This window comes from Maylandia zebra, linkage group LG11, assembly GCF_041146795.1.
Source record: "Maylandia zebra isolate NMK-2024a linkage group LG11, Mzebra_GT3a, whole genome shotgun sequence".
Taxonomy (NCBI): Eukaryota; Metazoa; Chordata; class Actinopteri; order Cichliformes; family Cichlidae; genus Maylandia; species Maylandia zebra.
Window position 1 is genome coordinate 19,219,448 of NC_135177.1, and position 14,202 is coordinate 19,233,649.

Genomic DNA, 14,202 nt, shown 5'->3' on the forward strand with positions numbered 1-14,202 from the left:
TGGTATTGATACTGCTGTGAAGGTGCAGCTTATTGCTTTCCACAGAGTAAATATTTTAATTTCCCAAGGTTGCATATGTGACTTCATGCCTTCCCTGCAGTGTTGACCTTATTTCTGATAAGAGGTTTGAGTTCTTTCAATGCAGTAAAGTTTCACCAAATCTAAGCTGCATATTTAAAATTATTTTAACAATGAAACTGGATTTTGTCATCATGAATTTAATTTAATTTCCTCCCTCTCTTCACTCTCTGAGTGTGCCGATCTTCCAGCTAAAGAGCCTTCACACTGGAGACATGCCTGCTGATTTATCAAAAACAGGTACGAGTCTCTTGAAGATTGTTTGTTTGGGGGTAAAGCAGATTATAGATTTGTAATGTAAAATAGCCTCATAAGAGTTCACCACACACTCCACTTGGGAAATCATTAAAATCATCATGCTTAAATTCTTTGTTTCCTCTTTTGTAACTTTCAACTTCATAAAATAATTAAGGACAGCTAACACGCTCAAATCAGTCGAAAACTCAAGGCAAAATACTCTGTCACAAAATGTCTGTGAAGGTTCTCAGTCATCCAGGTCATCAAATAATGTTCTGCTCACCAAAATGTTTGAGCATGTTTCAGCTGTATGTAGGTTAAAAACCTGCAGCCAGATGATACTAATTAGCACTAATATAAAGAGTGCATGGCTCTCTCAGAGTCACAAAAAATAGAAAAAATATTTTGTCAATGAGAACTTGTTTAAAAAGAACAAAGAAAGAAAAAAAATCAGTGGATTGCAGTGTGTTGCTGTTTATGCCCTGATACTACTTTGGCATATGTTTGCAGCTCTGCTCCACAGAGAATTTCTCAATCTGATTTCATCAATTTGGTGAACAGCTAGGCCCTAAGATAAGATGCCTCTATTATAATCAACTTTTTCGTAGTCCTTCATTATTCCTTGCAGTTGATGTTTAAGTAGGGTTAGGTATAATCTGACAGATACAATCTAGCATTTGATTAAACAGTAGTTATGTAGTAATTAATGTAGATGCCAAGAATGGGAGGAGATGCTGACTTAGAAACTCTGACATGTTACGGTACATGTGTCTGTCCAACTGGAGTAAGTTTAACAATATACCAATGGTCTGCAAAGCTAAATACAATAAATATGGATTTAGTCTGACACGTACTGTAATCTACAAGTTTTTATTTATTTATTTGCCTCTAATATAAAGTGAACTATATTACATGTGCTTTTTGGCTGCAATAAATGTGTGAGTGATATTATTTTGTGTGAATATAACAAACTATAAGTACAAGACTAAATTTCATGAACTAGTACATTTTTCCAGTGTAATAGTTTGGTCATTATCTTCATTCACTGGAATAGCAGAGACTTATAAACTGTATCATGTAACAAACTGAAAACTCACTACCACAGTTTTATTTCATGGGTTCCTTATGGTATCCGTGCTCAGTCAACTGTCATTGCTTCTGTTATCAGCATCTTATCATGTCATTTTATACAAACACTTTTATCAAACAAGCCGCACTGTTCCCATAGCTTTAACAGTCAATAAGAAATTAGAAGAAGCTGATAAAGCAGTCACCACGTTCTCCCCTTCTCTTCATCAGACCTAACGGAGAGATGAGTTACATGTGAGGATTTGTGCTTACCTTAGAAATACACCAAAATAACAAGGAGCAAATGTTCGACATGGAAGCTGAAAGTGATGAGCAGAAAGAGATCACTCAAAGGCCAAAATGGGACAATAAAATTCAATATTTGCTAACCTGCATAGGATTTGCTGTTGGGCTTGGTAATGTATGGAGAGTCCCATATCTGTGTCAGAGCTATGGTGGAGGTAAGCAGAACTCTGTTACACAGTGTCGTTTAATGTTGACATTAAACAAAAAAATAGATAATAGATGCTCTTAAATGTTACTACTTTTACACTTTTAAATAATATTTTTAATAAAGTAACAATGCATGTATTAAAAATAATTAATACTGACAGGTTTCTGGTTTCAGCTTCCACGTGGGTCTTATTTCATATGCTCTCACTGCAAAGACTTGGTTGCAGTGATGATATATTAAAATAATTTTCAAGATCTAAATTTCCAGAAGAGAATGATTAAAGTTTCTGAAGACATTTTGTTTCAACATGACCGTAAATTTTAATGTTACCTAAATCTCACTATAATGTAAACTCTAAAAAAATTGTATCTGGTGTTAAGATCTGTTAGTTGGTGCAGATGAGCATGATAAAGGTCTGCCTGCTGATAACAAAATGTCAAAAACTAAATGTCCTTCAACCATCAAACCAACCTTAATTTTTATTTTCTTTTTACTTCTTACTGAAAAAAATGCGAGATTGTAGTTTCTGATTCCTTATGTCATTGCCTTGGTGTTTGAGGGACCTCCCCTGCTGCACATGGAACTGGCCATTGGACAGTGGCTACGCATGGGAAGCGTTGGAGTGTGGAGTGTTCAATCTCCCCATATCCGGGAGGTGTAGGTGAGAACGTCTGGTTTGCGAAAAGGTCGTATACCAGATGTTCGAAAAATGCGAAAAATTTGCAAACTTGTGTCATACTTAACACCGCTCTATAATTTATGTTAATTCGGTTGAATTTTTAAAAACAGGCGTGGCTTCGATGCTGGTGTCCTTCCTGGTTGGACTGTTCTACAACATGATCTTGGCCTGGATCCTGTGATACTTCTTCCATTCCTTTCAGAGTCCACTTCCCTGGAGGGACTGCCCAGTAAACCTGAATCATACTGGTAATATTGACATCACGATATTATAGATTAATATGTGCCAAAATTAACTAAAGGCCCACAGATTACTTATGATATCTCTAATTTCTAAACCCTGAACATAACACCAAACATTGAGACCAGTGGGTCCTTACAGTAGTAGCTGGTATTGTGTCTTACATCTGCTTGGTGCATCGTGTACATCTGCTTCATAAGAGGAATTGAGACCATTGGGTCTCCAATGTTGATATATTAAGCTTTTTGCTCCATTTATTGCACCCGCATGGTAGATAAATAAGGTTTGATAAAGGTTTTTCCACCTTGAAAAGATAGTTGCATGAGGGAATAGCATACTTTTGCCCTGCATATGTTGGCCATTTGTCGAAACATATATCAACACAAATTGTTAACCAAATGGAATGTGACTGTTTGGTGATTTGGCAGACAGTCTAGAGGCTCACGTTTATAGATTTCTTGATTAACATTAGTGATTGCCTTCAATAGCCACTACATTGTTTTTCTTGGTCGTCATGCATATTCACTGTACTGCAGTTTGTGGCATCCATTCAGTTGGTTGAATAAGTTAGTTGTGTTGCACATGTGCAGCATGTTACTTTCACTTCATCATGCATTCGAAATATTTTTCGATCAAACTTCCGTAAATTGGAATAAAGGTCAAAATTCAACTTCTACTGGCTGCATTAAAGGCAGTAACTGTGATGGATAAGCAGAAGACTAAACATTTATTTTTCTTTATTACCTATAAAAGTAACAATACCTAAAAGTGTTGCAAGCTGTAAAAATCTATTTTGACGATACACTGATGAAAAGAGTTCATCCAAACTTTTCCCCAACAGGCTATTTATGCCACAGCCACTTTTCCATATCTTGTTTTGACCATCTTCTTGATCAGAGCCTTGACTCTCCCTGGAACAAGTGATGACTTGATATATCTTTTCACTCCAAATGTAAGTCTATTACTTTTTTTCCCCTTACCAACATAATTTCATGTGATAAATCTGATATCTAACTAATGTTTATCACAGTGGGAACCCTTGAAAAATCCTAAGGTTTGGCTGGATGCTGCCACCCAGATCTTCTTCTCCTTGTCTTTGGCTTTTGGGGGACTTATTGCTTTTTCCAGTTATAATCCTCAGAAGTAAGAAAAGCCAAAAGAAAATGTTTTTTTAAAAGCCATACATTATGCTGATCAATACATTGTTTTGTTTTATTTTTGCAGGAATAACTGTGAGAGAGATGCCCTTATTGTTGGATGTGTGAACAGTTTTACATCAATATATGCGTCAGTTCCTATCTTTGCCATTCTTGGCTTTAAGGCAAATTGAAACAACAACAACTACCAAAACTGGTAAGTTAAATAAAAAAAATGATGTGAAACTTAAGCTTTAACATTACATAGATACAATATTAAAGCAAACATTTCTCATTTAATATTAATGCTTTTAATACTAATAGTGTTTTTGTTTGTTTGTTTGTTTTTTGCTGATATCAGGAACATATTAACCCTGACAAATGCATTTAACATCGGGGTTGGCAACATAACTCTTGAAAACTATGGCGAGTGGTTAAACTATCTCAATAAGACGATCCCTTGGAAGTTAAAAGTCTCAATCTCAAAGCTTGCAATCTACAGACCTTCCTCGAAGAGGTGTAGTACATCTACTCATATTAAAAATAATTAGCATTTATGTATTTGTGATCATATATCATTTCCCACTCTTAGAGCGCTTCAGGAACTGGACTGGCATTTATTTTGTTTACTGAGGCAGTGATTGAAATGTCAGCCTCGCAGGTGTGGGTCCTCTTTTTTGTTATGCTCTTCTGTCTCGGCCTGTCCTCCATGTTTGGAAATCTAGAGGGCGTCCTTACTCTTCTGCTGGATTTACACATAGTTCCACCTGGATTCCTAAGGAAGCTTTCACAGGTATACCAAAAAGACTGAACAGCTTAATGTTGCATTTTCACTGACGGCACTAAGAAAACTGGTTTGTATTGTGTTATATTATTAAAACAAAAATAAAGATGATAAAGTTAGGTGCAAGATATCTATTACTCTCTACATAGAATTGTGACTATGACTAAATCCCACCTGGTATTTCAAAACACATGCATTACTTTTGCAAGAAACCTTTATGTTCTCTCTGAAGGTGTTTATATTAGTGATTTTAGTTTATAGTCACATGTCTTATGATGTCTGATATTTTGCTTACAGGGTTAATCTGTCTCATCTCCTTTGCTGTGGCCCTAATCTTCACTTTGGGCTCTGGAAACTACTGGCTGGAAATTTTTAACAGTTATGTAGGATCCGTGCCACTACTCAACATAGCTTTCTTTGAGATCATCGCTGTGGCTTTCATCTTTGGAATAAACAGGTGATATTATCATTGTCAATGTATGTCATGATTATGCTTATGTTAAACAGTATTTTTAAAAGGACAAATGTTACAAATGTTTCCATTTGCCCACAGGTTTAATGACGACATTGAATGGATGACAGGGCGGAGACCTAACATTTACTGGCAGGCAATGTGGCGCTTTATCAGCCCGTTCATGCTTCTGGTGGTTTTTGTGGCTTATGTTGTGATCGAGGCTGAGAAACAACCAACATACAATGCATGGAACCCAGATTAATGTACCATTATGACACTTCATTAAATTTGGAACAAAGACTGACTTTGCACTGCATCAACCCCGCAGGTTCACATTCCCCCTTGCTGATGTCCTGCACTATCCTGAATGGGTTTTTGTTATCTGTGTGCTCTTATCGATCCTTCCTGTAGTCTCCATTCCCCTTGTGGCTTTCTATAAATTCATGTGCTTCCTGAAGAATTACACCATGAACAGACAATCAAAATCTATATGCAAATGAGTATTATCATGGGGAATTGTAAATAGATATCTTGACCTATGTTATTTGATTGGTGGTCAGGATTACAAGTAACCCCTGCCACTCATTATTAACTTTGTTCTCTGTATGTTCATTTGAAAAACAAAAAGGCAAGCAAAATGATTCCACTTCTTATTTTTACATTTTCCCATCTTTTTTAAGGTATGGTTTTGCATGCTTATTACACCTAATAATATCCTTAACATATTGAAAATCATATTTTTTTTTTTACCTAAATGCATCATTTGTATCAGAGACAGAGATGCAGCCTGATCAATTCAATGCATGACAATATCTCTGTGAATACAGATCACCAAGGGCTGGAACTGACTCTCATGTTTGTGTTATTATTCAATTAAAGGAAGATGACAGTTAATTTCCTGTGCTGATGTTTGGATAGGAACGAATGGAGCATGATGGATACTGTAACATGTGTAGTTTGTGATCAGCACATATATTAATAAAATAAACAATTTTCAGTTAAAATGTACATAAGCACATGAGCTGATTTTGTGATTTCATTCACATTTGCCCAACCCAACTTTTGCTACATGATAATCTTCTTTCTACTCTTGGTTACATGCACAAGAGTGATGTAGTGTTGCATGATGTGTCCTTTAGGTATGCTGCATGTCAACAGTGCATGTGACTGTATGAGAGTAGCGTTACATGCATGTGCTCACTAGTCATGTTCATGTGTGCGTGTGTGTGTGTGTTTTGAGTTACACGCAGTTACCTTTTTGTGGTGTGGGTGGACGGTGATATTGTCCCTCCAGCGTCATGTGCTTTGGAATATGCTGGCTGCCTTTGTTGCCTCCCTGCCTGTTCTGCTTTTCTGGCACTTTCATACAATGGTGCACTTGAACACCCTGATGTTATTAAGCCTTTCAAACTACTACAGTTTGAATTCCAGCTCTCAGGAAAGACTAGCATCCCAATGTAGGATACATGGCACAAGATTCATCGTCGAGGAACAACAGCAAGGATTGACTGCAACGAGAAAACAAAAGGTAACAACTGAGCCTCCATTAACTTTGATTATTGCTGCTTTATGTCTGTATGGATAGAGCTATGCAAGGTAACATAATAATTCTATTTTAATTTTAATTATTGCCATATACAATTACTTACTTTCTTCTCTGCTTCACAATCTGGCACTACCAATGTTGGTCATTATTTATGGCTCTTTTAGTTTTGGGGGAAAAAAAGAAACCTGATGTGACTGACTACAGAAGTTTACTGAGTTCAAAAGGACGTGCCGTTTCAACTGCTGTTGAAGTAAGTTCAAGGTAAGAAAAAAATGCAGTGTTTGACCAGCTGCTTACAAATTGTCACATATTCATTTCTGTGCTGTTCTAGAGTTGTCACTAAGTAAATAAACAGTAATCGTCCAAGCAAGGATTTTGTAGTCGTCAAGAGGAAAGCGACCTTTTAGGATAAACAAATCAGCTGTATTTGTGATCATCTAAATATTACTGTTATCATGTATATGACACACTGTGCTATCAGCAACAACAGAATGGTGTGACAAGTTCGATAACACTTCACTAGGACATGTCGCAGCGGGAAGATGCCTCCCAGTGTGGTGGGGTTGTGGTTGAGTTCGAGTCTGACAACATCCGGGATGCAAAAGCTGAAAAAGCTACGCGTATACCAGGTGAACTCGAATTAAAATCCAATTAGAATTTGTGCAGTGTCTTTGTAGCCAATGGAATATCTGCTTATTTGATTTGATGCATTTCCTTTTAAGGTTCAGCTCTTATCTACCTCAGGGGTCCCAAGTTTCTCATCTATGTCAGTGGAGCATTATCAATGTGGGTAAGAATCATTTCCTGAAGAAACATTCGTGGGGCAATAGGTAAGACTTCGCAACTTAAAGGACTGCAAGGTAGTCTCTTTACACTGTGTCACAGCACACTGATGAAAATATTGCAACACAACACACGATGATGACTTTTCTCATGTGTTAAACAGGGCGACCGCATGTGGCACTTCGCAATCTCTGTGTTCCTGATTGAACTGTACGGCCGTAACTTGCTGTTGACTGCGGTGTTTGGATTGGTGGTGGCTGGGTCAGTTCTCATGTTTGGGGCTTTGATTGGAGACTGGGTTGATCGCAATCCTAGGAATAAAGGTATGCACAGCAATCTCATACCCATATGAAAATTCTAACATGTAATATAGCGAGGTACAGTGATAAGAGCTCAGTGGATTTCAATCTTGGGCCAGGAAATTTGCTGGTTTCCTATCCCACTAGGAGGTGAATTGCTATTCGCCAGATGTCTCAAGTGTAAACCTCCTGGCACAAGGTTCATAGCCACTGACTCGTATCTGTTATGACTAGCATTCGTTTTTTACAACCCCCATAAAAAAAAAATGCATATTTGAAATTCGTTTTTTCCATCTTCTATTTTAGTTGCACATGCATCTCTTTTCGTTCAGAACATCTCGGTGACAATATGTAGCATTGTGCTCATGTTGGTGTTCTCATACAAGCAAAGGATTGAACAGATCTGGGATGGATGGCTTACTGTGAGTAGACACTACATACTTGCTACAACACAATCGCTGTGTTTCGGTTATATATACTTGATATGAGTACTACACAGAGAAGTCATTGCTGTTGTTGTCCCCTCTGTCTCGTGTCCCTGTTGTCTCTGCCTCTGAGCTTGTGGCTACTCTGTGCTGTCATAGTAACATGTTGCATCGCAAAACTCACACAAGGTGGTTTGTTATACGGTGGTGATCGTCCTGGCAGATGTGGCAAACCTTGCAAGCACAGCACTGACCATTGCCATTCAGAGGGACTGGATTGTGGTCATCACAGGCTACAACCGAGGTCACCTAGCGGGTGAGGACATTCAGTCTGTTAATGAATATTCTGGTTTGTATTTGAGGCTTGTCTGTGGAAGATAGATCCTCGAACTATAGAAAAGATCAGATATTGACTGGCTACTGCTTAGCTTCCGATGCTGGACACACATTAACCTCTGTGTTTGTTCCTAACAAAAGGAATGAATGCAACCATGAGGCGGATAGATCAGGTGACTAACATCCTGGCTCCACTAGCAGTGGGACAGGTCATGACCCTTGCCTCCAACGTAGTTGGCTGTGGATTCATCCTGGGCTGGAACCTGGTGTCTCTAATTGTGGAGTTCTTCTTCTTGTCACGGGTTTATCGCATCGTCCCTGCTCTGTCAGCCAAACCACCATCGGTTGCAGTGGATCAAGCATATCTCCAGAGGATAGAGAGGAAAAGGTTACAAGGTATGAACTGTTCATTGGATCTTTTTCATAGATCAAAAAGGGAATCCAATCTAGCAGTGCCTTAAACCTGTATTCTTTCTAATAGAAGAAAAACTACTTTTGCAAAAGATTTGGGGTGTCTGAAAACAGCCCTTACATCCCCATTAGTGTCAAAAGGGAGGATAAAGTGAATTTCTCTAGTGTGGGATTAAAAAAAGTGTTTAGGTGCTTTAGGGCAGGCTTACACTGTGAATGAGAAGTCAGTACTACAGTGTGCCTCCGTTTCTCAGTTACTTATGTTTGTTTTCAAAATATCAAGATGAGGAATCATATCTTCATGGGAGCTGCCTCTTTCCGAAAAAAAAAAAAAAAGATCCAGCACCAAAGCTTTTTGACATACATTATCTTAAAACACAGTTTTGAGTTTGTGTACAGCATCCAAATGCAAGGGTCCACATGGTATAGATTTCTGTTTGTACTCACACACATTAGCGTAGATGAACTGCGTTTGACAAATGATCTAGAGGCTAACGTGACATGGCATAGAGGGGGTGCAGAAAAGCTAGTGAGGATTAGGCCTTTAGAATTAATGAACTCAAGTGATGGATGCCATTCTTGTTTTTCATTAGGAGAAGGCAATGTTGCGCGACCTCAGGCTCTGACAGAGGGCAACTGCAATTCAAGCTTGCACCTCAAGGAAATCACCGATCTGCCGCTGTGTTTTCGGAGGTTCCGCTGGCTGGTGAGCACCTGTAAAGATGGCTGGATGGCCTACTATCGTCAGCCTGTTTTCCTCGCGGGAATGGGTCTGGCTTTCCTTTACACCACAGTGCTTGGGTTTGACTGCATCACCACTGGCTATGCCTATACTCAGGGGATAAGCGGATCTCTTCTTAGTCTGCTGATGGGCGTGTCAGCCATCACAGGCTTGATGGGCACAATAATGTTCACCAGGCTCAGGAAGGCCTATGGCCTGGTCAACACAGGCATCATCTCAAGCTGCCTCCACCTGGGCTGCTTGCTGCTGTGCGTGTGCTCTGTGTTTGCCCCTGGCAGCCCCATGGATCTCAGCTTGCTGATGCCCGACATTAGTTCCAATTCCTCTACAGCGCTTGGGATGACAGGCCAAAGGCAAAAACACACATACCCTATGATGGGAGGCAACAATCAGCCACTTCTGCCCGACCGCTCTTCTATCCACTGGACCAACAACACGGTGCTTTTTGACAATGTTCCCTCCGGCACAGCTCCAGAATCTTACATCTCCATTATTCTGCTGTTCTTGGGTGTCATTACAGCGCGCATTGGTGAGTAGACACAAATTCAGAGCTTATTCAGTGCATAGAAAAACTTATGTACAAGTGATATTGCCATTTTTAATGCCCATCTCATGTGGGCACACGGCAGATATTCCAGTAATAATTTATTTTGAATATACTGATATATAGTGATAATTATCTTTTTGAGGCAATTTAACAAAAAATAAAAATTACCTAGTCAGTCCACCAGAGAGCACTATTGTAAACTCTAAAATGTATTTCTCATTACATACAAGGTTTTTGGATATTTATTTCTATTGATGCATAGAGTTTAAATATTGGTGTAGAATATGAAATATATGTCAAAAAATACATAAATCTGCCCAAAATGTGACTTTTCTGGGTAATTTTGTTATACAAGTACAAATTTTAATCTGGTCAAATGAAATTTACTCGCAGCTGAATCAGTGCCCATCTGTTATAAAGGTCAGTTCATCTATTACTGTGTTTCAGGTCTCTGGTCCTTTGACCTGACTGTGACTCAGCTTCTGCAGGAGAACATCTGTGAATCAGAGAGAGGAGTGGTTAACGGGGTGCAGAGCTCCATGAATTACCTGATGGACCTGCTTCACTTCATTATGGTGATCTCTGCTCCGCAGCCACAACACTTTGGCATCCTAGTTATAATTTCTGTGTTCTTCATCACCACGGGGCACACTATGTACTTCCTGTATGCACATAAAGCCAAGAGAAAACGCCGCCTCGACACATAAGGAACAGCTTACACATCCAGGCATGAGATGCTCACTAGCACTGAATCCACTCTGCACCAGTGAAATGAATGTCTCCCTCCTGATCCTTCAGCAAACTAATTGCAACACTCCAACTGTTTCTAACTCAGCCATTCATTTCAGCACAACACAGCAAGTGCCAATCCCACCTCAGCTGCTTTCACACTGCAGGGCCATGTGCCATGGCAGCAAACGAAAACTCAGGTGAAGTAGAGTGGGAGACAAGCTCTCGCTTTATGTACATAAGTCGAAGTGGCTACCATAAATGCTGCCTCCAGGGGAAATGTCCTAAGAGGACACAAAGGTTACGACTTAAGGCACCAACAAATGTTTTTGCCAACTGTGCAGAATACTTGTATACTGCAAGACTTTCAAACAAGACGGTTAACTTCATAGCTTTTTTGGATGGGAAGGTGAAGGGACAAAGAGATGAATCTAACCATCACCTCAGTACAGATCTGCTGCTGTGAAAAAATCCTGAACGTGACACATGAAAATAAAGACAAGACAAAGCTGTACATTTTCAAGTGGCATTGATGTTACTGATCCGTCCACTTGGAAATATTCCAGGATGTCCAAAAAGGAAGATAAAGGGAACTTGATGTGAGATTGTTTTAAAGATTGTTTAAATTAAAAGGAAAGAAAAAAAAACCCCTGACAGGCAACAACCCCCCCCCCCCCCCGCCCTTTTTATTGGACAAAGGTGAAAGGACAAGTGTTTCTTCCCCTGGTTTGTTTCTCTGTGGATGAATCAAGCAAACATTTGCCTTTCTTTCATGCATGAAATCCTGGATTATGAATTACAACACAAACACACACAAAATATTTTATTCTAATTGCTTGTGTATTTAGAAAAATTTACATAAAAACATACTTTCTTGTCATCTCATATAAAGAGTGATATTAATAGTTTTATAGAAATCCAAAACCACCCATCTTCATTTTGGGACATGTTTGAAATCAGTGATAACTACATGTTGATAACTGCCATTAGGAATATTGTTTGACAGTTTGCTTCATTCTTTTGTAGTTCTGAAGAACTAAACATTTCCTTACCTCAGCTAAGAGCAAGACCACTGAATCCAACATGGGGATTACCCTCAGCTACTGCGTGTTTTCATATCTCATTCATGTGCAGTGGAGACAATATCAAAGTTGAATCTTTTGTCATAAAACATGCATCACATCTCAGTATTTTTGTAACATTTTCTTGTGACATTTCTGTATTGTACATTGTCATTTTTAAGACTATTTATGACAATAAAGATGACTGACGAAGATCTTTGGGCTCAGGGAAAATAAATACATGTTAAAAAAATTGCAGAATTGTGCCAAAATGTCATCTAAATACATTGATTACAAACATAGTACATGACCTTTCATAAAATAAGAAACACAATTAGAAAACAGCAGCAAACATCAGTTTTAATGCTCAGTCAGAACATTAAAACACTAAAAATGTGTAATTTGTCGTCTTATTTTATCTCATTTATCTTATTTCATCTCATTTTTAAATTTTAATGAAAGAGGTTATAAATATTTGTGGATTAACCATCACAGAAACACACAAAAAATATTTTGATAACTAACAATACTGATCATTTTGGGCAGCTGCATGACTCTTACATTGAGTGGTGGTTTAATACATTTGTTGAGCACTGTTTATTGTGAAATGTAGTTGCTAGAAGGTTAACAATATTATTAATTAGCATAAACTTGTACATTAACGGTACTTGAAGTTTCTCAGTCACACATTAAGCACTGTCCTAGACTAAATGAAACATTTAATGAATGAATCCCCTTAAAAAAAGTATTTAGTGAGGGATTAGGCATAATCAATATCTGGGAAAATAAGCTACTGTTACGAAGCCACATGCAAATGTAATAGCTTTTGGTCATCAGAAGAGGTCAATGTTCCATTAAGTGCTCATCATCATGCCAATCTTGTTTCAAAAATGATTGCCTGTAATCTGTGGAGCATATGTCAAACCAATCTCAAATGATTGATATCAAGTCATCCACAGACAAGATTCCTGACACAAAGTAGAAGCTGCATGATTTTTATATCCAACTAAAAAGTGTCACAAAATACACATTTTACAGTTTTTTTTTAAGATTTTTGGTACACAAGTATGCACAGAAAGCTAATGAATAACTGCTATCTGCAGAATTCCCACTATGTAAATAAAAGGCATTTACAATAAATGAATCACTGGTCCCGAAGAGTGTTGTTAAGGTTCAAAATATTGGGGATGGAGACAAGAGAAAAAACCACAATAACAACACTGGTCCGGCCGGGTTGAGTCAAACGATGATTTAATGATCACACACGTGGGAGATGGACACTGATGCAGACAGCCTCAAAATCTCAAAATGGTGGAGCATTGCTCAAACTTTTATAACCTCTGGTGCCTCCACCTTATCATAAAAAGCCTAAACATTCACATGCTCTCTCTCACACAGCGCCTAAGCTACGACCTTGGCTCCCTGTTTATCTGCTCCTGCTGAAATGGGGCAGAAAACTCCAGCACACTCTGTTCTCTTCTACTCAGACAAATTAGACAATAACCTTCTGCGAACAGTATTTCTTATAACTCAGCAATATAATGCATCATAAAATAATATCATTCATTCACAACAAGTCAGCAATTTAATGTAATGCAAATCAGTTTAACTAATGCAATAGTTATCAGCTTCTTCTAATTCAGGAGAATAATGCAAACTAAAACTACATAATAATTCACAATCTTTAATTAGGGGTATAACATGGCATAAAATAATATCATAATTTTACAGTGTCATCAAAATAGAATGTTTACATTTATATGTGTAACTTTTGCAACCATTTAAATTAAGGTTGTACTGTTTCTATCACCATCGCCGACAGTGTATGAATCAGAGATTGGAGTGATAAACCTTGGTAATGTACAGAACCTATGAAAAGGCTTCCTAAGACAACTAGCCAGGAAGAGCTCCAGTCTGGTCCAGTCTGACCTTTGCTATATTTCTTATCTGTATAAAGCAAGACTGGACTAGACTTTTGACATATATCTACCCTATACATACAATGTATCTCTGCAGATTAAGCTTGAGGATTAATGAGTACAGATTAGTCATTCATTTATGCCTGTTATACCAAGTAGCACTATCAAGCTAGCATGCCATGTGGTGTGGTCTTACCTACAGTATGAGTGGCTAATGCTAGCTGTTAAAACTACAGCTAATAAGGTTTCCTTTGTCTTCTGGTGGCAAATTAGA

General features: G+C 38.3%; 2 protein-coding genes across 4 annotated transcripts; both read left to right on the forward strand.

The window, feature by feature from the left end:
* Positions 1-1,696: 1,696 nt before the first annotated feature.
* On the forward strand, positions 1,697-5,635 carry LOC105941336 (sodium-dependent neutral amino acid transporter B(0)AT3-like). Its single transcript, XM_076889643.1, is given in 14 exon segments — positions 1,697-1,858; positions 2,361-2,471; positions 2,474-2,498; positions 2,627-2,764; positions 2,818-2,974; positions 3,594-3,708; positions 3,787-3,899; positions 3,981-4,109; positions 4,254-4,351; positions 4,354-4,409; positions 4,485-4,656; positions 4,659-4,685; positions 4,974-5,133; positions 5,230-5,635. Coding segments are annotated over 14 exon segments (1,626 nt in total). The 3' UTR covers positions 5,393-5,635.
* An 815-nt stretch (positions 5,636-6,450) lies between these two features.
* Positions 6,451-12,214, forward strand: LOC101469428 (ferroportin). 3 transcript variants are annotated; one of them, XM_076889936.1, is made up of 10 exons: positions 6,451-6,658; positions 6,841-6,937; positions 7,200-7,305; positions 7,399-7,466; positions 7,623-7,782; positions 8,065-8,180; positions 8,373-8,499; positions 8,661-8,915; positions 9,524-10,201; positions 10,667-12,214. In XM_076889936.1, the coding sequence occupies exons 3-10, from the start codon at positions 7,203-7,205 to the stop codon at positions 10,924-10,926; spliced, it is 1,767 nt and encodes a 588-aa protein (XP_076746051.1). In that variant the 5' UTR covers positions 6,451-6,658; positions 6,841-6,937; positions 7,200-7,202; the 3' UTR covers positions 10,927-12,214. The 3 variants fall into 3 exon arrangements, with proteins under 3 accessions (XP_076746051.1, XP_076746052.1, XP_076746053.1); XM_076889937.1 differs by having other exon boundaries at positions 6,841-6,926; XM_076889938.1 differs by lacking the exons at positions 6,451-6,658; positions 6,841-6,937 and having other exon boundaries at positions 7,224-7,305; positions 7,399-7,506.
* The last annotated feature ends 1,988 nt before the right edge of the window (positions 12,215-14,202 follow it).